At 46.1% G+C, this 21,079-nt stretch overlaps 1 protein-coding gene across 5 annotated transcripts in view; it reads left to right on the top strand.

Annotated features, from left to right (window-relative positions):
- The window catches only part of TTC13 (tetratricopeptide repeat domain 13), a 1,871,796-nt gene that overhangs the window by 1,013,648 nt on the left and 837,069 nt on the right, over nucleotides 1–21,079 (top strand). For all 5 annotated transcript variants that reach the window (XM_069606893.1, XM_069606895.1, XM_069606894.1 and 2 more), the window contains one exon: nucleotides 13,663–13,819. In XM_069606893.1, coding sequence (XP_069462994.1) covers nucleotides 13,663–13,819 — 157 coding nt within the window. The remainder of the gene's footprint in view (nucleotides 1–13,662; nucleotides 13,820–21,079) is intronic.

The following is a 21,079-nucleotide window of genomic DNA, read 5'->3' as shown; positions in this document are numbered from 1 at the left end:
TGACTGGTGTGACAGAGTTTTTGTTGTTTTATCAAAGTGAATTACTTTGTTGTAATTCACTTCGATGCATGAAGATGTGGGGCACGTTCATAACCAGTAAGTCCATCTTGGATCAAGCTGACCAATTAGTGATTAGGATGGGGATTCAAATATGAAGTGTGGGGTTTCCTGAAGTCACTTGAGTAGGAGCACTGATTGGCCTCTTGGCACCAATATACTATTTGGTAAGATTTCGATATTTTGAAACATTTGTAACATACACTTAAAGGACTAAATCGTGTCTAGGCGCAGATTAAAAAGAAATATGCAACATGGAGGGAGAGCCAAAAATAAAGCCTTATTATCAAAGATCAATCCAAACCGAGTGAGCAAATACCTGTTAGTGTGTCTCACCTATCCAGATTACTTAAATAGGTGGGTTTTCAGAGCCCTGCAGAACTGATATAAAGATTTGAGAGCCCAGATCGCCAAAGGAAGCCTATTCCACAGTTTGGGCAGATAAACTCCAAATCTGCTGTCTCCTCTGGACACACACTATGAAAGGGGAATTTTAAGTAGCAATGTATCACTTGATCGCAACTGGATAGTACCAGTTTGGGATGGATAGAATGGGGCCAAATTGTTTGCGCATTTAAGAACTAGGCACACATTTTTTAAATCAATTCGATCCTTAACGGTGGGCCAATGTAATGATCACCTAAGGCTTGAGATTGGGGAGGAATTTCTAACTCTAAAAATCAGCCTAACTTGAGCATTTTGAGCTTCTTGCAGGCACTATTTTGAGTGAGTGGAATGCCTGCAATAATCAAGACAAGAATTCATCAGGGCTCCACAACCACTGGATGATCCTCAACTGGGATGAACGGAAGAGCCTGTCGCAGGAAGCGCAATGTGCCAAACACTGACTGCACCTTGCTGCTCACCTGGGCTGTACACCCAGGTTTTCCTGCCAGACACAGCCTGCGTTTTTTATTTTAGGGGCAAACGGTATGTCTGAGCCCAGAAAACATGGTGGAAGTGGGTGTCAACTTTGGTCGAGAAGGTGTTTCGACCCGACCAGTGCTACTTCCGTTTTAATGGCATTCAAAAGAAGCCAGTTGGAGGACATCCATTGACTTTCCACCAAGCATCATTCAACTGTGCTTGGTGGAAGACAGCTAATGTTTTGTGTTCCCCCCCCCCACTTTTTTCAGTGTCTCTAAGGAGCTTGCGTAGTGAGAGAAGATCTTGAGTAAATCAGGTTTGGAAGGTACTTTTAATCTTTCCGTGATTAAACGCGGCTACTCTGGAACAGATGCTACCCAAGATTTGTTCCCTTGTCAAAAAACAAATCGCAATCCTGGGACGTATCTACGGCATTCAAAGCATTCTTTAGCTCTTTGCTTGATATTTTATCCAGGTCTTTGGATCTGTGGTATTGACAGACAGAAGTATTCCCAGTAGGTAGCGCTCCATTTGCAGGGTGTTCAAGGGTGACCATCCTCGCAAATTGGTCATACCTAGAGATGGGTAAGGTTTCAGTTGGTTTGGTACTCATCCCTCTGCATAGAAGATGCGGCCAGACAGTGGCCCCGAATATGCATTGTGGACACTTCGAAAGGCACTGAACAATCGTCCATCCAGATGTTGAAGTCTCCCAGACACAGCAATTCCCTATACTTGGTGCACGATTCTATCAGGAACTGGTCCAAATGTTCCATGAAGGCTTTGGCTGGTCCTGGGGTACGATAACCAAGTACAATTTAGATTGAGCTTGTAGGTGACTTCCATACAATAAAGTGCCCACTCTGAGTAGAGGCAGCCCAATCAAGTGGCTCTAGGTGTGACATTTTTAAAGAGGTTCTCGTCTGTCACCCCCCCTCCTCTTTTATTGGTCATATTAATGTATTTAATTACATCATCTTCTGGCACTAACCAATGAATAAGTGCCTGGGAAGAATCAGTAAGCCACGTTTCCGTGAGGAACATATCTAAATCCTGTTCCTCAATTAAGTAATGTATTTGAGGGACTTACAGCGAACCTCCCATCTAGCAGAGCCGCTTTGAGTCGGACATGATCAAATACTCAAGTCTCTTTACTGCAATATATTTCTCGAGCCCCAGGGCCCTTAATTTATTAAGGAATGGAAGTGTAAAATGTCCTAAATCCTTGTTTAGCTCCAGTAAGGCAGCCCATGTAAACGAGATGTGTGCCATCTCCCCTTCTACCACCACCAAGTAGAGAGATAGTCCACCGGAATGAAACCACATGCCTGCCTCTGGCTGCTAGATGCTGCTCCCATCATGCAGCGTTTCTCTGCTACCTCCTCAAACGGCCACATACAGGCACGATGGAGTTAGGGCCTGCGTCGCCCCCTGTTGATGCAACCAGGATGCCCTCACAATGCCTATGGGGGAAATGTTTCCAAGGCTTCAACCCTCTCCAACGCCAGTAGGCCTCCCGTCCACCTTTCACCCCAGTGCAACTTTGAACCCCACTTATAACAATAACATTCAAAGTTTTAAAACAGATCAAATATAACTCTCACCATGCACGATAATGAATATTTAAAAACCATTTTTAAAATTGTTGATTCAAGTCTATACTGTCACTGGGTAGTTAAGTTTCATTAAAATCCAATAATAGTATATATTTCGGTGTAAACCTCAGGTTTACCAAGCCCTGTTGATTCCGGCTCCGCCCCACTTCACAGCCATAGTTTTCAACACCTTACCGCTTCCACAGCATCCCGCGGCTTCTCCTGCGTTCTCCATTCATCTTGATACCAGGTATTTTCAGTAAAAAAATCCTTTTTTTGCCCGGATGTGCCACTAATTAGCAATAATTGCAATCGTAGCAACATCTCGACCGATTATTACAGGTCCTTGATGTGTGACGGCCGCCGTCCAAAGCCTGACAGCACCAAATCACATAAAATAAACGATAGGTCATCCTAATTTTTTTCTAGAGCCCAGCCAAAAAATTATCCTTTGGCAACACGTCCACTTATTTTATTATGTCTTAAGGTAGTACCCCTAGGATTTGGCATATGTCTGTTATTTTTAGATGACACTCTGAAACATTATTTCCTTCGTGCCTCCAAGAACACGACCAGTCCTGATGACAGTTCGGATACCTTTTTTTATGAACAGTGTTACTAAACAACCGCTCCAGAGAAATTAACTGTTCCGAACTTGAAACTCAAATACAGTGTCGACAAGTCTCACCATGAGCCATGCACTGAGCTGTGACTCAAACACCTTAAACATGCAATCTGCATCATGAAATACCCCGAATTTGTTTCATGTTCATATACAAATATCTTTAAATGTTGTTTTGTCATGCAATGATGTACTACTCCAGACTGTGTCAATTCGTCATATGTCCTTTTTTGATTTTAGTCAGTATTTTTATCAGAATAAATCTGTTATGTTTCTCAACACACTTTGTTTCACTAGCGTAATCTAATGTTCTTCCACTAAGCTCTAGATAGATTTTGACATCTGCCTAGCGCTTGAAAGGCGAGGTAGCCTTGACTCATTCTCTCCTCCACTGTTTACACCCTCTAGAGTCAGGCACCCCATTACCAAAAAAGAGGGCACCCCAGCCTTTAGTTTTTTGACAGGTATGTGCTGGTGGCAGCTCCATGCTGACTTTGACAGGTGCTCTGAGTATCCTCTATTTTGGATACCCAAGCCCTGCCATTGGGATCAGTTGATTGCTGATAGGAGACAAGTTGGCCCCTGTGTCCTCTTGCTTTCTATTGCCTGTTAACTTGTTTTACCAAAGTCCTGGGAAGCCCTGACTCTGTCCCTTCCCCCTGACTAGCTGTTGGTTGGAAGTTCCATACATGGTATTGTGGGGAAGTCCAGGCCAGACTGGCTGGAGCCTTCCTAGTGACTGTATGTTGTGGGTGCACCCTTGGGGTGGGACCTGGGTGAATGGAGTGTGTGACCAATATGCAATTCTTGTCATGGGTGTCTGGTTTCTGGTATGTTACACAAAGACTGAGACAGCCCTGCCCGAAACTGGTATGAATGCAGTGTGGAGTGCTGAATAGCTGGGTACTTGTTTCAATACACATTCCTTGTTGTGAGTGTCTGGAGGGGGAGGAGAATGGCCTGAATACACAGTGAGTCTGGTTGGCTGCCTGCATGCCCTTCTGAATAATTGGTTGCCTGAGTGTGACCCAGCAGGATGAATGAGAGACCAAACAGTATATCTGGGGACCTCTCACTGATGGACATTTTTCAGAAGCTGAAGTTGATACTTAATGCTTATCCTTGAAGCCCAGCTGGAAGAAGAGGACTTGCTGCTGCATTTGCTTTGACCCTATCCAAAAGCATTCTAGTTTGTCGAGGACTGATCCGAGAGAGGACCTGGCTAGGAGACCTCTCCCCGAGCTACGAGGGAACATGGTGCAGACCGCAAACTTTTGCCAAAGCTCCTTGGAAGCCAGCCTTCGAAAGACTGTTGACAGGAGACCGGGACCGCAGAGGAATCTGAAGTAAAGCACCCAGACATTCTGTCCACCGTCGTCGACCATTGTTCGGAAGACCCCCGTAACAGATGGAGGCCTGTCGAAGCCATGTTGCCTAGAAGCGGGGACAGCTTGACGCTGTGTAGCCTACGACCGGAGCTGCAATGTTCCATTGCCTAAGAACATTTAAATCCAAGGACTCTTTCGCCTGCACCGCCGACCGCTTTGTCCTGCTGGAGAAAGTCGAGGCCACCGTGGAGAATCTGCCTGTGGATTTCCCGCCACCCGAAGACCACAAAGACGCTGACGCCCTTGCTGGCCAAAGTTCTTCAGTGAATCTTTGCGGCAACAAACTGTCGTCATTGAGTTGCACCGCACGCCTTGTCTTCACAGGACGTCCACGACCAATCGTCGACGAGCACCGCCAGGACGGAAGCTGCTGCCTCGACGCTCTCGAACCTTTTCATCGATGACTCTCAATGCCAAGGTTCACCTTCTTCAAGGACTATCGACGATACGTGACTCCTGTCTTAAAGGGGGTCACTCAAGAAGGATCTGTTGACGACCCATCGAAGAAATCTGCTATACCAGGAACATTTGGGTGGCAGAACAATTATAGGCGATACCTCTGATAGACAATGTATGGACTGGGCGTGTTTTATATCTTTATTTACAGGTTGCCCAGGTGGGGGGGGTATCCTCGCACAGAACTGTGCCTAGGTGTAGGTGCCCAGGATTCTGCCTATTGTTTTAACTAACCTGCTTTCCTCCTTTGTCTATTGTTGGTTCACTTTATTAAAGGATTTGTATGACATTTGAACTGAGTACAGTTGATGCATTTTAATGGAGTCAAAGGGTAATGGTGGCACCACATAGAAACTGTTGATATTTATCATTTTCGATGATCTGAGCACAAAGTGTGTTATTGTGATTGTGTACATAACTTGAGCCTTATCTATATAAACTGTGTTTTCACTAACCTAGTGTGTGGACATTCCTTTGTGGGTGCTTCGGTACTACACTGTACTTAAGAACCAGCCTGCATCACCTCCTGAGAGCTTAATCCTTGATTGCTCATCCACATTACCAAATCGAGAATCTTGGCTGGGGTGCTCTGTGCCTCTACTCTACCATATAGAGAGCAGGAGTACAGATCCACCCCTCCAGTCTTTACAATCATCCTAGGCTGCTTGACAATATGTTTGAAGCACCCCTACCAATACGTCCAATGAGGGGATTAATGTGACACATTCTGATCATCAAGAATGTGTCACCCTTTGAAGACTGTCATTTCCATGCTACATTATTATAACCTGCTAGACCAACTTTGCCCTCCTGGGCTAAAACATTTAGCCCAATCAGAGTTTGGTCTCTCAGTTTTGATGTCTGGCTCTAGTCAAGCATGTGTGATCTAGCTCTCGGAAGGGTTGCAGCAGTATGTTGTCCTCTCCTTTGGTTCTGGTCTCTGCCAGAGTCTGCAGTAGAGGGCTTTGCAGGTGTGTGTCTCACTGGTTCTTTGTTCAGTCTCTTGTCAATATTGCCATCCTGACTGTCATTCCTGCCTCATCCTGAGCTCTTTTAAAGAGCTTACTTTTATCCATGATGGCCAATTATTCATCTGATTGGTCCACCTTAGGCCCTGCTCCTTGTCTGACTAGGTATTAACCCGCACCCTGTTTCCTCTTGTTTAAATTAGGTGTTTCCTTCACCCCCATTGTTACCCAGGTAATGTCCCCCCAACTGCTCCTGCTCGCCTCGGTGATTGGCTGTCTTGGTTGTTCCTGAAGTGATTGAGAGTTTTTAGACCCAGTGTGCCATTTTGAAGCCAGGAAAAAGTAAAGCTGGAGTTTTATGGCTCTGCAAAGCGTAAACTGACTTAGTCACTATATATGTCTTGGATTGCATTTTCCAAGGCTGGATAAGTGTTTTAATGGCGCCGGCAGGACTGTTTCTTATTAAAACAATTTACCTATTTAACATCACCCAAGAGAAAGGTGTTATTTGTCCTCCCACTCTCCAGCACTTACTCACATATTCTACAGCTAGAGTTTATTTATAACATTATACTGTGCCTAGAATCTGTTGGGAAGGCTGTATGGTGAGAGAAAAAACAAATATGTTCAACTTTACATTGGGCAATGTTAAGTCAAGAGTTTTCACATAGTTTCCCAGGACAAGTGCACATTATTTGGCGTAAGGGAGAATTATTTTGCTGGCAAACGGCTGTACAATCCTAAAGGCTAGAACTATCCAATTTTTGCCACCAGGCTGGGAGAACAAAAGGCTGGATGCCTGGGGGAAGAAAGGTTTTTGGTTCAAGCAACCGAGGCCTGAGATTCATCAATGCCTCCTGTGCCTTGGCCAAAGTTTCTTTTGTTCTTTGGTCCATGATTTTAGAGGTGGCCGAGCACATCGCTGCAGTGGACGTGAGGTATGGATTTGAGGTAAAGAATGGCAAGGAGGCTTCGTGTCAGATCCTGCAGTCAGGTATAGATACTGCCGATTGTGTGGCTAAGGTAATGGCAACTGAAACAGTGTTGAGGAGGTACTTGTGGCCGAGGACCTTTGACTTTGCCCTGTATATCCAGGCCAAAATTCATGGGCATGCCATTTGGTGGCAACAGTCTGTTCAGGACAAAGACTGATGAGTCCCTCCAGAAATTCCTGGCTTCTTTTTACGTGACTGCAAAGTATCTGGGCTTAGTGGTCCTGCCGCAACAGCCTGCGTCCCCCACGGGCCGGGGCTGGGGTTTTCAACCATTCATCTGATGAAGCCCCCGGGGCAGACACCAAGCACCGTCTAGCAAGCCAGTGCAGCACCATCCAAATAGGAGTCATTGGAGAGATGCTCCTAGAGGTGGATTGTAAGCCTCCACTGTGCCCTCAACAGCTCCTGGTGCAATGGTGCTGTGAATTGCACTTCCACCACTCCTCCCCTATGGAAGGCAGAATTTCCCAGTTTGGAAAGGAATGGATTCTTACTGCTTCCAATGCTTGAGTCTCAAAGGTCGATTTGCTCAATGCCCTCCAGACAATCTTCTGGGCAACCAGTGTGTGCTTCTGGACCCCCCTCCTGGCAGAGGTTTGCCGGCTTTTAGTAAAAGAAGCCATAGATCTTGTGCACTACTTTGAAGGCGGCAAAGGCTATACACTGCTTAGATTCTGGTGCTGAATGAGGATGCGGCTTACATCCCATCTCGGATCTGCAGCTTTTTAAACTGTACTTGTGCAAGGATAGGTTCAAGGTGTTTAATCCGGATCAGATCCTCCAAGCCCTCGACCTGCAGGACTGGCTGGGCTCTCTGATCTCAAAGGTACCTACTTCAGTGTGCCCAACCACAAAAGGCACATGAAGTACCTGAGATTCACAATGTGGCACTCCCACTACGAATTCAAGGTCCAGTTATTCGGTCTTTCTTCTACACCCAGGGTCTTCAGCAAGCTGCTGGCAGTGGGAGCTGCTTGCCTCAGATGATAAGGCATTCTATATGAACGACTGGCTCATGTGAGCATGCTAACTAAACCAGGCTTTGGCACACCTATACTGGACATGCAGCCTATTGCACAGTTTGGGCTTCTCCCTGAACTTCAGGAAGTCTCATGTTTTGCCATACCATTCCTCACCAGAGCGGTCTTGGACACTTGCCTGGTCAGGGCCTTTCTGCCCGAGGATAGAGTGGTTAGATCGCTATGATGGTCCATGTCCTCCAGTCAAAGGAGAAAGTTCCAGCCTGCGCTTTCCTCTGCTTGCTGGGTCTTATGGCATTCTGCATTTTTGTTTCGCCAGCGGTCACTTCAGTGGCTTCTCAGTTGCCAGTGGTCTGTTCCCAGGATGCACCTCAGATCTTATACAGGTCTCCATGAAAGTGTCCAGAGACCTGGATTGGTGGTCCCAGAGAGACAACCTATTGAAAGAGGCTTTTTCGACAACCCTGGCCCCAACTCACACTGGTCACTGACAATGACAGGACTCGGCTGGGGGAAGCTTGCACTCCTAGGACCCTACACGCGGGTATTGCAGTGTCGGAGGTGGGTGTGTTAGGTGGTTCGGCCTGACGCTGCCTCGATCGTTGTAGGGTGCTTTACTCGAATCTCTAAGTTCATTCCTCGCTGTGACGGAGCTTAGGCGCGGCGAGCTGAGTTTTTTTGGCAGCATTATCAGTGTTACTAGCGGTAAGGAGTGTGGCATTATACAGTGGATGAGGACCCCTGACCCTCTACTTTCTGACCCCGGCCTGTGTTTCACCTCCCGTTCTTCAGCCACTTCTTTTTTTGCCTTTTTTTCAGCAGTTTCTTTTATGCTATCACGTCAGTTTTCTGACTCCAAAGGCTGTTAAGCATGGATAAAGCCACAGCCCAGCTTAAATTTCTAGATCCGGCTAGTTTTACCAGCCGGAATATGGAGATATCCAGCCCTCAAATAGCGGTTCAGGAGGGTGATCTCTCTCTCCGCTCACCTCCATTGGTTTCCCTTGGGAGAGGCAGTTGTTTCTCCGAGGTTCTAGCACTAAGTGCTAAAAGGAGATTAAAGCTCCAGAAGGACCAGCTCCTTCTTACCACACTTCTGACAAGCAATAAAAATGATAATGGAATATCTGGGAAGAGTGGGAAAAGAATAAAATCCTCCACATACTCCCCGATACCACTTGCACTCAAGCTGTTTGATGACTCTGATGCAGACAAAGAGGGGCACACTAAGTTTGAGGCTCCTGACAAATTAGAAGTCTACTATCAGAAGAGTGTCCAATTGGTATCAACTCAACAATCTTTAAAAATGGGGCAGTCAGGAGATATGACTCCAAGCATTTTTGTGAGGGAGTCGGATCGGTTTAAGGTTCCTGCTAATTGGCTGTCCCATAAGAACCAGCTATTATGGGATTTAGCGGCCTGCCGAAATCTTGAAGACTTGTCTGTCCTGGGTGGCATTGGTAGGCTCAAAATCGTACGAGTCAGATATACCAAGCCTCCATAAGCTATCACAACCTGTAGATAACTCAAAGGATAAATGCTTGCAAACATTTATCCAGCAGGGGTTACAACAGGGTTGTCAAACTGACACCTCTGAGTCACCGCCACTGAGGTCTACGTAGCTAGTGAAACCAGCTGTTCCTGTTTCTTGCCCTGAGACTGAAATTTCAACTGCGAGTACCTTATCGTCTAAGTAATCTGTTGAGACCATGGACTTTTCAATGCACAAGGACGTACGGATCAAGAACTCAGCGATGGCGAAAATCACTGACTCTAAGCTTAGGAGCTTTGCTTCGGACCCTAGAAATGTCATCACAAATGTTAGGAAACCGGACCAGTCTGAATCTAGGGAGGCCCTTAATAAAGTCTTAGCTTGGCTTAACCTAAAAGTGACTCCCAATTGTGTTCGATCCCAGGACCTGAAGGTCCTTAAGAGAATCCAGATTGAGAACTGCTGCAGATCAGAAAACACAGAATGCATTGTAATAGGCTACGGTTCCAGCAGTTTACCATCGTTTCTGCATAAAATCACCATGTTGAATCGGCTATCAATGTCGACCAAGGTCAATATTGAATTGAATTGATCTCTCCCAGTTATTGATACCCTTACTGTATTGTTTTGGCCCTATCATTTTATATTTCTTTGTTGTATACTTTGTTGTTTCGTGTGTAGGCACCATCATGCCTACAGGACCATTGAGTGCGTAATAAATATATAAATGTAAATGTGTTCCTAAAAGGTCGGGACACGCCCCTCCAAGATCTGACCGTGAGAGTACTGTGGTCTCTGTCGGAATGCCAGAAGCACATGAATTTGCTGGAGTTCAGAGCAATTAGGCTCACCCTGGTCGCCTTCTTCCCTTTGATACAGTGCAAGACAGGGCTGGTCCTAACGGACAACAGTTGCCATGCACTGCCTCAACAAATGAGGTGGAATGGGTTCCTTGCCTCAGTGCAGAAAAGCAATGAAACTGTGGTTCTGGGCTCTGCAAATGGTGCCTTGGGCAGACAGTCTTTGGCCTCCCACGAGTGGAAGCTCTGTCAGGAAGTTCTGAGGAGGTATTCTCCCCATGGGGGTACTCCTCAATTGGACCTCTTCACTTCCAGTGTGAACAGGAAGTGCAGGTGGCTCTGATCTAGGAAATGTCTGCGACCGGGAGCTTTGCGGGACATTTGACTGTCGATTTCGATCTACTCTGCTTTTCTGGCAGTCCCAGTCGTAAATCTGGTTCTCAGGAGGCTATGTCTGTTCCCGTACACAATGATTTTGATTGCTCACGACTGGGCCTGGGTAACGTGGTGACCAGAGTTGCTGAACATGTCTATCTGCCCTCCCTGGCACTTTCCAGAGAGTCTGGACCGTCTCTCCCAATACAAAGGACAAATCCTCCATCCAAACCTCACCAGCCCGAACTTTCATGCCTGGCTATTGAAACGTTGAGTTATAAGAAGTGGGATTTATCTGCAGACTTCCTGGACATGCTCCTTTTTGCTAAGAGAGCCACCACCTGCAGGTGGTGTACATTTTCACCTTAGTGCCGAGAGAGGGATTTGTATCATTTTTCCTGTTCTGCATCCTCTGTTCTGGTTTTTCTTAAGATAACCCTGGATCACAGGCTCGTATTTCATGGTCCCCACCGGCATACAATTTCTGCTGGGTTTTGGCGGCAAAAAGGTTTCCGAAGAGCAGCAGCGCCGGCAGAAAGATATCAAAGATGAGGAATCCATGGGAGGAAAATCCCTCAGAAAAAATATTAGAGAGGTACGTAATTTGTTCTTCTGGTGGATTAATTTTCTTCTGGGTTCCCAATACAGCACTGAAGTATTTCCCACAGCCGAGTCTGTTGGTCCATGCATCCGAGAGGAGAGTCCAGAAGAGACCGAAGGGAGTCCCTTTAGTACTCTCCAGCCCTGCCTGTAGCCCCCTGGCTGCTCCCACCGTTGCCTCTGTGCTCCTGAGATATTCATGACTGACCAGTCCTACCGGAACCTTCCTGCTCTGGCAGTGCCTCCATTTCCTCACCTCTGTCTTTCCTTCGCCACTTGATCTTCCCATCACTTCCTCCACTTTTGGGATGTAACCATCTGATATGCTCCCCCAGTTGTGACATTTCAGCCTCCTCAGTACCACCTTCACCTCTTGGTATTCCTTCCTCCACCTCTGTGTCACGGTCTTACCTTGGGAGGAGGCATATCTGTCCTAAAGTGTTATAATTGGTCCATGTTTCCTAGGCAGAAAACGTTAGAATGCATTGAATGGCTAAATACCAAAATCACCAAAAAAAGGCCTTGGCACTGGGAGGGATGGAGGGGGGTACCCATGGCAGTTAAAAGGTTAAGCCAAAGCGCTGAACACAAAAATGAGACACAGTACAATAAAAGTGAATAAGCAGTTAAGTCCAGGAAACGATCACTCGGAAATGTTGAAGTAGATGAGATTTTAACGAACCATGAAAGAGAGTAAACCGTGATAGAACAGAGAGAAAGTGGAAGAACATTCCAATGAAGAGGGGCAAGAAATTCAAAAGATTGAAAACGAGACTGAGCGCAAGGCGGATGAGGAGCCAAAAGTCTGAACTGAGAGGAAGACCGAAGAGAGAGTGTAAAAGGATATGAGTTCAGCACAGTAGCTAGGGGCAAGACCATGGAGAGATTTGAAGACTAGACAAAGAAAATTAATTTTAATTTGAGACTGAAAGGGCAGCCAGCCAAGTGCTGCAAGAGAGGAAGAAATATAGTCCTGATAATTAAGATTGCAGAGTAGGCGAATAGAAGAATTAAAGACTGATCGAAGAGGTGCAAGACGAGAATTGGAGAGTCCAAATGGAGCAGTAGAACAGGCAAGAAGAGATTAAGAGTTTAGATGCTTGAAATGTGAGAAACGGGCGGGCCTTATGGATGTTATGAAGATGAGAACGACAAGAACAAGAGGTTAGAGAAATGTGATGGGAAAAGGAGAGATTTGAGTCAAAGTTGAGACCAAGATCATGAGCCATAGATGAGATTGCGAGCTTAGAAGGAGAAAAGGATACCAAAGAAGGTGGAAGATGGGGAGGAAGAGTGTTAACAGGAAAGAACAGTACTTCACTCTTCCCAGCATTAAGAGTAAGAAAGTGGGAAGACATCGAAGATTAAATGCCAACTGGGCAAGCCGATAGTGTGATGAATTTCAGGAGACAAGGAAGAAAAGGACAGAAAGAGTTGTGTCGTCGGCGTAGAAGTAATGAGATAAGCCAAAGGAGGAAATAATAGCTGGACGATGAGATGGTACAAAGAAAAGAGAAAGGGGCCGAAGACAGACCCTTGAGGTACATCATGGGCAGGCGAGAGAGACATAGAGGACTTGCCCGCCCAGGAGACAGAAAATCTTCGATTAGACAGATGACAGTTAAACCAAGACAGTACAGGAAGTACCTGTAAGACCAAAAGAGGAAGTTGATCCCAGAAGTAGAATGATTCAGTGTCAAAGGCAGCAGATAGATCTAGAAGAATAAGAAAAGATGAGTGCTTATAATAGCGGGCTGAAAGAAGAGAATTTAGTACAGAAACAAGAGCAGTTTCTGTAGAATGTAAGGCACAAAAGCCAGATTAAAATCTGGGGAGAAGAGTCAGAAACAAATGAGGAAATCTGGGAGTAAACAAGGCGTTCTAATAGTTTGGAAAGGTATGATAGGAGAGAGATATGGCGAAAGTTAGAAACAATCAAAGGGTCAATGGTGAGTTTCTTTAGGATATGAATAATAGAAAGATGTAGGAAAACTAGAGGTAGAAAGACAGATGTTAAAAAAGGAAACCAGGTAGGATACAAGAAGAGGATAAACCTTGGGGATTAATGCGGAAGGAATCGGGTCATTAGGAGAAGCAGTGTAGTGGGCTTTAGCTAGTAAGAGAAAAACATTAGTATTAGAAACTGGAACAAAACGATTGTATCCTTTACTCAGTGTCCTTAATCAAGGAAGTAAAGTGACTGTGTTTATGTAGGTGTATTCTTTGCCTCATCCTTTTTTAAGTAGTACTTTCTATATCCAGGAGCATAAAATGGATTATGTAGAATGTAAATAAGTTGTGTAACTATTGCATATAGATGGATTCATAGAAGATAATGTCCTAAACAATTTAACAACTTTACTTGACTGTTTTCCGCTAAAAGAATAATTTTCAATTGGTTGGGTAGCAGTATGTAAGTACCAATATCGAACTATGTTACTATACATTTGTCTTTTATATTTAACAGAATATTCTCGCTATTTGCATGCACATCTCGACATCGCTGTTTCGGAGTATAACATAGATACTGATCTTCCTGGAAACTTTAAGGATCACTGGGCCAAAAATCTTCCTTTTCTCATAGAAGAATATGAAGAACAACCAGGACTCCAACCACATATAAAGTGAGTTTCTTAGGCATACGATGTTCTCTTTTCAATAGGTTGTCAGGGATTTGTCATGTTAAATAGAATTGTGTTAGCCATTTTCAGGTATCCCAGCCCCACTTTCAAATGTCTATTGAATTGTTTATTTGGAAAGAGAAAACGTTTTGCAGGTTTTAAGTTTCATGATTCCTGCAGTAATTTGTGTTTTGCTCAGACGAAGTTTAGTTATTCAAGGGTTATTTCCATCACGTTGTAAGTTTGTATTTTGAATTGTAGCACTCTGCATTTCAGTTTGAATGCTACTTTTTTATTTTTTTATTTTCTATGTTTATTTAAACAAAGGAATGCTTCACAGTTGATAAAACAGCCTTTCGAAACATGGTTTGATTGAGCTCCTTATTTCTATTGTTCATTGCAATAAGCTCTGAAATTACTGTTTGCAAATTAGGTTATTAGCAAATTAGACATACATCAATCAGTGAGTTATAAATGTTTATACAATATTTGATAAGTGGAGTACTGTGAACCAATTCCCTCTGTGTGCTTGGTCATCAAAGCAAATGTAATGGAGGATTTCTGTGGTCTATGGATTAGAAAAAACAAAACATGAGTAAGTATCTTCTGGAAGCGAAATAGTTTGGCTCTGAGTCATAACCTAAGCTCAGATTTGTGCTCCATCAATTATAAAGCTATGGCATCCTTTGAAAGGCATATTTCATCTTGAGATTCTCAGAATGAAAGGCATGGTGGAACAAAGGTTTCACAATAGTTGGTAAAGAGGTATTTTGTTAGTGTAAATATACTGTTTAATTGTGTGTATTTGTGTAGAATGAAGCACATCTTGGATTTCATTCAAACTTCACCTGTGAGGGGGGACGCTGTTGCGCATATCCCAAGATGGCGGACTGCATTTGAGCTCTGCGCTGGGTGGAGTTTCCTGCGTGATATTAAACTGCAAATGAGGCATCTCTGATCGAAAAGTCAGCGAAAAGGCTTGCTGAAGGACTACATGCTCGGCGCATACTATCTATAGTGGAGCTGTCTCCAGTGCTGAGATATTGGGCAGCGGACTTCAGCGACTCCCATCTGGCGTGGGGTGCAGCCCATGTACTGCTGTCAGCTCCATCTGGCTGCAGCACGAAGAAGTGGTGCTGTGCCTAAAAGGCACTGCAGCGAAAAACTATGCATTGCAGGACTGGAGGCGGTGCTGGTGTCAAGCGACCTGTTGATCCTGAGTGCTGATCCTTGTGCTTTACCTTCTCCATAGAGGCCACTGTGCTTGCAGGAGCGCGGGGAGAGACAGAGGTGAGCACTGCCGGCGAGCAGCTCAGAGAGAGGCCTCCAAAAACATTTTTGGAGGCAGATGGAGGTACACAGCCGACCCATCCAGGGGCTGTTCTTTATTATTGACCGTGCGTGTTGCTGGAGCGGCTCACATTGTGTGCTGCTTACTCTATGGCAGCACCAGCTACTCGCACAGAACTGCTATCGGAGCGTTCCAGGACATTTCCGCTCAATTGGTACTGCCGAGGTACGTGAAAGGTGTGGAGGGGCTGCCAGATAGCAGAGCCAGCGCCTCGACCCCCTTCCTTATAGCGTTTACTTTTGTGGGCGCAGGACTGCGGGTGCGTGGGTAGCTGGCCCACCCACACTCCCATATAGGGCATAAGGGCTCACACTTCAGGCTTGGCTGGCAACTCTTGAGCGATTAGTACGCTACAAACTGCGGGCCTGGGAAATAAACAACTAGGTGACATAACTGATAGCCTGTGGTACTACTGCCCCGTTCTGTTGATTGATGGATTTTTGATGTTGGTGCAGTGGTAAGGAGGCTATGGAGAGAACCTCCTCCCCTCCAATCCCCCTGTGGTATCGTGCACTGAATTGGAGGATATGTGTCGTTGTACATCATTAACTGCAACGCTATAGTTACAGTGACCTACCATGACTAAGTGGGCTAGCCACAAGAAAAGCAGCTCAATGAATAGGTTGGAAAAATCCATCCCAAAACTTGTGGAGATGGCGGGTGAAGGTGTAGGCGACCAGACACTTGTAGAGGGAGCCTCGGCCTCCCCACCCATTGATCTTCAGGGAGTTATGGCTCCATCAATAACCGTCAATGTTACAACCATACGCACACAACTTGAGAAGGCTACTCAGCGGATAACAGAAGCAGAAATATAGATCAGCACAGCTGAGGATGCCATAACAGCATTACAGGGGAATGTGGCGTCTCTGGCTAAGGATATGGGCACTAACGCCAGGTGTGAGGACTTGGACGCGAGATCGAGACGGAACAACGTTCGTATTATAGGTGTGCCTGAAGACGCCTTGAATGGTGTGATCGAGACCGCAGTGGAGGAATTGTTGAAAGAACTACTGGGCAATCCCGGGTGAATCCCAATATTTATAGTGGAATACGCGCACATAGCATTAATGGCGAGGACAAGACCGGGTGGATATCCCAGACCCATAATCACCCGCCTCATGAACTACAGAGACTTGGCATTGAGGACCGTGCGTGAGACGCAAGAGTTATTTTTTTAAAAAACTCTTTTTTATTAGTGGTCCAGAAAACACAAAACACAGTTACAGCTTCATCGTGCAAATTGGAGTCAACATTGTAAGGTAAGAGAAAGAAAAAAAAACAGTACATATATCATGCATCTTCCCGAGGTGGCGCGTCTTCACATCGCCGTCATCATCAAAGATCGTATCACAAAGAAACATTCTGAGGGGTCCCCAAATATCCTTAGGTCTGCATACCGAAGGGCGGGTGTGGACAAACTGTTCTTCAGCCTTGTTTACATAAACCAGCCCCCGGAGGAACTGCTTAACAGTGGGTGGCGCTGGATTTTTCCATTGTTGCAGAATACATTTTTTGGCCACTGCACATGTGACATTGAACAGTCTTCTGATCTTTTCGGAGCACTTTCCTATATCTCCGAATAAATATTTCTGTGGAGTCAATACCGGGGGGGATTTGTGTAATTTCCTAAAGTTTATCCGCCACCTCCCTCCAGAACCCAGCCACCACCGGGCAGCTCCAATACATGTGAAGCGAGCCAGCCTAATCCGCTTTGCATTTAGGGCATTGACTTGGACCATCTGAAACAAACTTGGCTATCTTGGCCGGGATATAGTGCAATCTGTTAAGAATTTTAAACTAGATCACACGTAGTCCAGCATTCAGGGAAACCTTCTTGGTAAGAGAACAGTACCTGTCCCAAGTCTTATCGTCTATAGGGAACTGGAGATCTTTTTCCCATTTATCCCTGTTCAAATTAGAAGTGGGTGTGTGCGCTTGTACTATGGCATATAGGCTGGAGACCCTCAAGCGGTCTCCGGCTGTGATCATCTGCACGCAGGGGTGTGTAGGGGGTTCATCAGGGAAATACGCCCAGTGTTTCTGGAAGGCCGATCTCATACGATAGTATTGCAGAACCCTGAGTGGGCCCCTGCCAAACGCCCCAGTTATCTGCTGAAGGGTAGCGAACTTTCCCTCGATAAACATATCTCCCAGGCGCATCTCGTTATTGGGGTCCCAGGCTGAACGCAGGCAGACATTGTGTGTCAGAGGGATATCGGGGTAGTTCCAGAGATAGACCTCCGGATTATACAAGGTCGAAAAACCCAGTTTTTTTAATATTGCCCTCCAGGCACCAATCGTACAACTTACCGGGTTGAAATCGCATGTATCCCTATAATGAGTATCAAAAATTACAGACTGTATGTTCGTGGGGGAGGTGGTGAGCTCTTCTACATCCACGTGCGGGGGGGTCCCCCATCTCCGTAATACCATGGCCTGGGACACATAATAATACAGTTCAAAGTCAGGTGCCGCTAGGCCACCCGAGGAGTATGGTTCAATTATCTTACCCCACTCTATTCTAGGAGTCTGCCCGTGCCATAGGAAGGCTGTAGCCATTGACCTAAGTTTAGTGAAAAAGAGCCTTCCCGGCCAAATCGGTATGTTCACAAACAGGCACAATAATTTAGGTAGAACTATCATTTTAAGAACTGCTATCCTGCCATGGAGTGATATCGGAAGGCGGTCCCATAATAGCAGTTTAGTCTTCAAGGCCTGTAGTGTGACATCGTGATTGTCAGTGTATAACCTGTTTTTCCCGTGCGAAACAAGTATTCCCAAATATCTGATGGACTCATTGGACCACTTCAGCCCGCCCAGAGAGCCAGGGCAGACAGTTGCCGGTGTAAGAGGGAAAACCTCTGACTAATCCTTGTTTATGGAGTAGCCAGAGTGTGCAGTAAATTCTTGAATCTCTGCCAATATGGGCGCTAGGTTGTTTTCCGGTTCACGGATATATAAGAGCGTGTCATCCGCGTAAAGGGATATTAGCTGGGTGGCCCCTTTCAGGTTAATGCCCCTGTTGGAATGCCGGAGCCTGACCGCTATTGCCATTGGTTCTATTGTTAAGTCAAACAGTATAGGTGAAAATGGGCAGCCCTGCCTAGTGCCCCCCCCCAATAGGAACATATCCAAGATCGACTGATTGGTCAGAACCCTGGCACCGGGTTTCGTATAGAGCAATTTCACATACCTAATGAAGTTCGGGCCTATCCCAAATGACTCCAGTACTGCTAGTAAGTAGGTCCAGGACACAGAGTCGAAGGCCTTTTCAGCATCTAATGATACAGCCACAGCGTTCCTGCCCGGGTCAATTTGGGCCATTATGCCAAAGAGCCTACGCAGATTAAGTGCCGTAGATCTAGCAGGGATAAACCCATTCTGGTCAGGGTGAACAAGGGCAGGGACCGCCGTTAAAAGCCTGTTGGCAAATATTTTGGCATCTGTATTAATGAGAGATGGCGGCCTATAGGACGACATATCCTGAGGCGGGCGGCGAGGTTTAGGGAGAACAGTTATTAACGCCTCTCTCATGGATGGAGGCAATATGTTACATTGGAGGGATTCCTCCCAGACCCGCAATAACAATGGAACAAGCTCAGCACTGTACTCCTTGTAGAACCCTGCACCCAGGCCGTCTAACCCAGGAGCTTTATTGGACGATAAATCTTTAATCGCCTCAGCAATCTCATCTGTAGTGAGAGGTTGGTCCAGTGCAAGACGGGTCTCCTCATGGAGTTTCGGCATCGTCAGTGCCTCAAGATATGTCCTTCTCTCAGTAGCCGATTTAGTGTCTCTATTTCTATACAGTTGTTCGTAAAACCCAGTAAACTCAGCATTTATCTCGTTCTCATTTAGTAACACCGCGTCGTTGGGCGTATGTATGCTGGTAATTTGATTAGGGTGTCTATTCTGTTTGAGTAGATTGGATAGTGTCCTACCCGCCTTGTTGCCCTCTCCATACCTACGGGCTCGGATCGGGGCCGCCATGTACTGTACTTCCCTAGAGGCTAGTTTGCCAAATTCCTGAAGATGTTGCTGTATGTCCGCTAGTATGGCCTTATCATGGGTGTGAGCATAAGTGTCCTCCAGTAATTTCAGTTCACCTTCTGTCTGGGTCAGTTCAGCCCTGACTCCTTTAAGCAGACCCACAGATTTGGACAGTAGTGTGCCTCTGATCCAGACGTTGAAGGATTCCCACACCGTGGAACACCTATCAACTGAGTCGATGTTAATTTCAAGGAACTCCGAGATTTCAGCGTGCAACCCCTCCACCACCCCGGGGTCCCTCAGCAAACCCTCGGGCATCCTCCATCTCCTAGGGGGTCTAGGGCAATTGTGAAGTGTGACCTCAAGTGTTATAGGGGCATGGTCAGACAGTGTGCGGAACAGTATTTCACAAGACTTTGTTCCAGCAATCAAAGAGGGGGAGACAAACCAGTAATCGATTCTGGACTCGGAATCATGCACCGATGAATAGTAAGTGTAACCCCTCGCAGTCGGGTGGAGAACTCGCCAGGCATCTTCGAGGGAGAGCTGGGAAAGGACACTTCGCATAGTGAGAACAGCCCTACTCGGTGCTCTAATAATCGTGCTGGATCGATCAAGTACTTGGTCCATAGCAATATTGAAATCTCCTCCCCAGACTATAGTAGGGATATCGATAGCAGCGATCAATTGGTTTACATCTGTATAAAAGGCGGGATCATCAATGTTCGGACCATAAGTGTTGACCAGCAATATCCGCTGACCTGCAATCGAGCCCCAAACAAGAACATATCTACCCTGAGGGTCTAGTTTATGGCCATCAAGCCGGAGCCCAAGATTTGGGTGTATGAACGTAGCGACACCCCTGGACTGGGACGAGTAGTTGGTACAGAACCTGGACTTGCCCCAACCAGGCAACATGAACTCGTTATCGGTGCCAACAGTATGAGTTTCCTGTAGCATAACAATTTGGGCACCGTGCCTGACAATGTAATTTCCCACCTTCTTGGCCTTCAAACGATTATTCAGTCCCCTTACATTCCATGAGACAAGTTTAACCCTCAGAGCGTGAGCAGAGCTTTACAAAAAAACATGTACGGATAGTAACGCAACCTCTTAGACGCAGTATCAGCCGTTATGGGCCGTGTCAGTGCATTCCAGACCACTTATTTCAACAGTTACTTATAACCATTTCCCTCAAGAACATTCTCAGAACAGAGACCCATGCAGTGGGGGAACCTTCCCATTACAAACCATGGGATTTGAAAAAAACTATCCCCCATTTTCCACCCCCAATCCCGCCCACCACCCTCGCCGTCTCCCCCAACTCGACAGTGTCCGACCCCAAACTTGTGGAATACTCCCGGGGTAGACATGTTGCCTCACATGACCGCCATCCCCGGCTTCCAGCGCCACCACTCAAAGAAGATGGCTGACTGTAATATCAGATCAAAGGGGCCCGTAAAATAGGGCCAGCAACCACCGGATGCCAAAATACTAAAGTATGTAAATCTTAGTCCGCCGGCCGAGGTCTATTGTTCTGGGCAGGTTGCTCCCCTCTTGGAGGGAGGGGTATGGAGGACTCAATATATGATGGGGCTTCAGATGGGTTCTCAAAAAAGTGTGATCTTCCAGCATGCTGAATTCTCATTTTGGCCGGAAACATCAAGGCGTATGTGACCTGCCGTTCTCTGAGGAGCTTCTTGACCGGTTCATAAGAGCATCTGCTAGCCTGGACAGAGGCGGAGAAGTCGGGATAGATATGTATACGGTTGCCTTCATAGTGCAATGTGCCGGTCTCTCTGGCTAAACGGAGGATTGTGTCTCTGTCCCTGTAGTTCAGGAGACAAGCAATTATTGTTTGCGGCAGTGCCCCGGCTTGGGTGCCGGTGCTAGGGTGCGGTGCGCTCTCTCAACCAGGA

This window comes from Ambystoma mexicanum, chromosome 4p, assembly GCF_040938575.1.
Source record: "Ambystoma mexicanum isolate Mex_15411 chromosome 4p, UKY_AmexF1_1, whole genome shotgun sequence".
Lineage (NCBI taxonomy): Eukaryota > Metazoa > Chordata > Amphibia > Caudata > Ambystomatidae > Ambystoma > Ambystoma mexicanum.
Note: the sequence above shows the minus strand (reverse complement) of the source record. Positions and strands in the feature narration are given on the sequence as shown.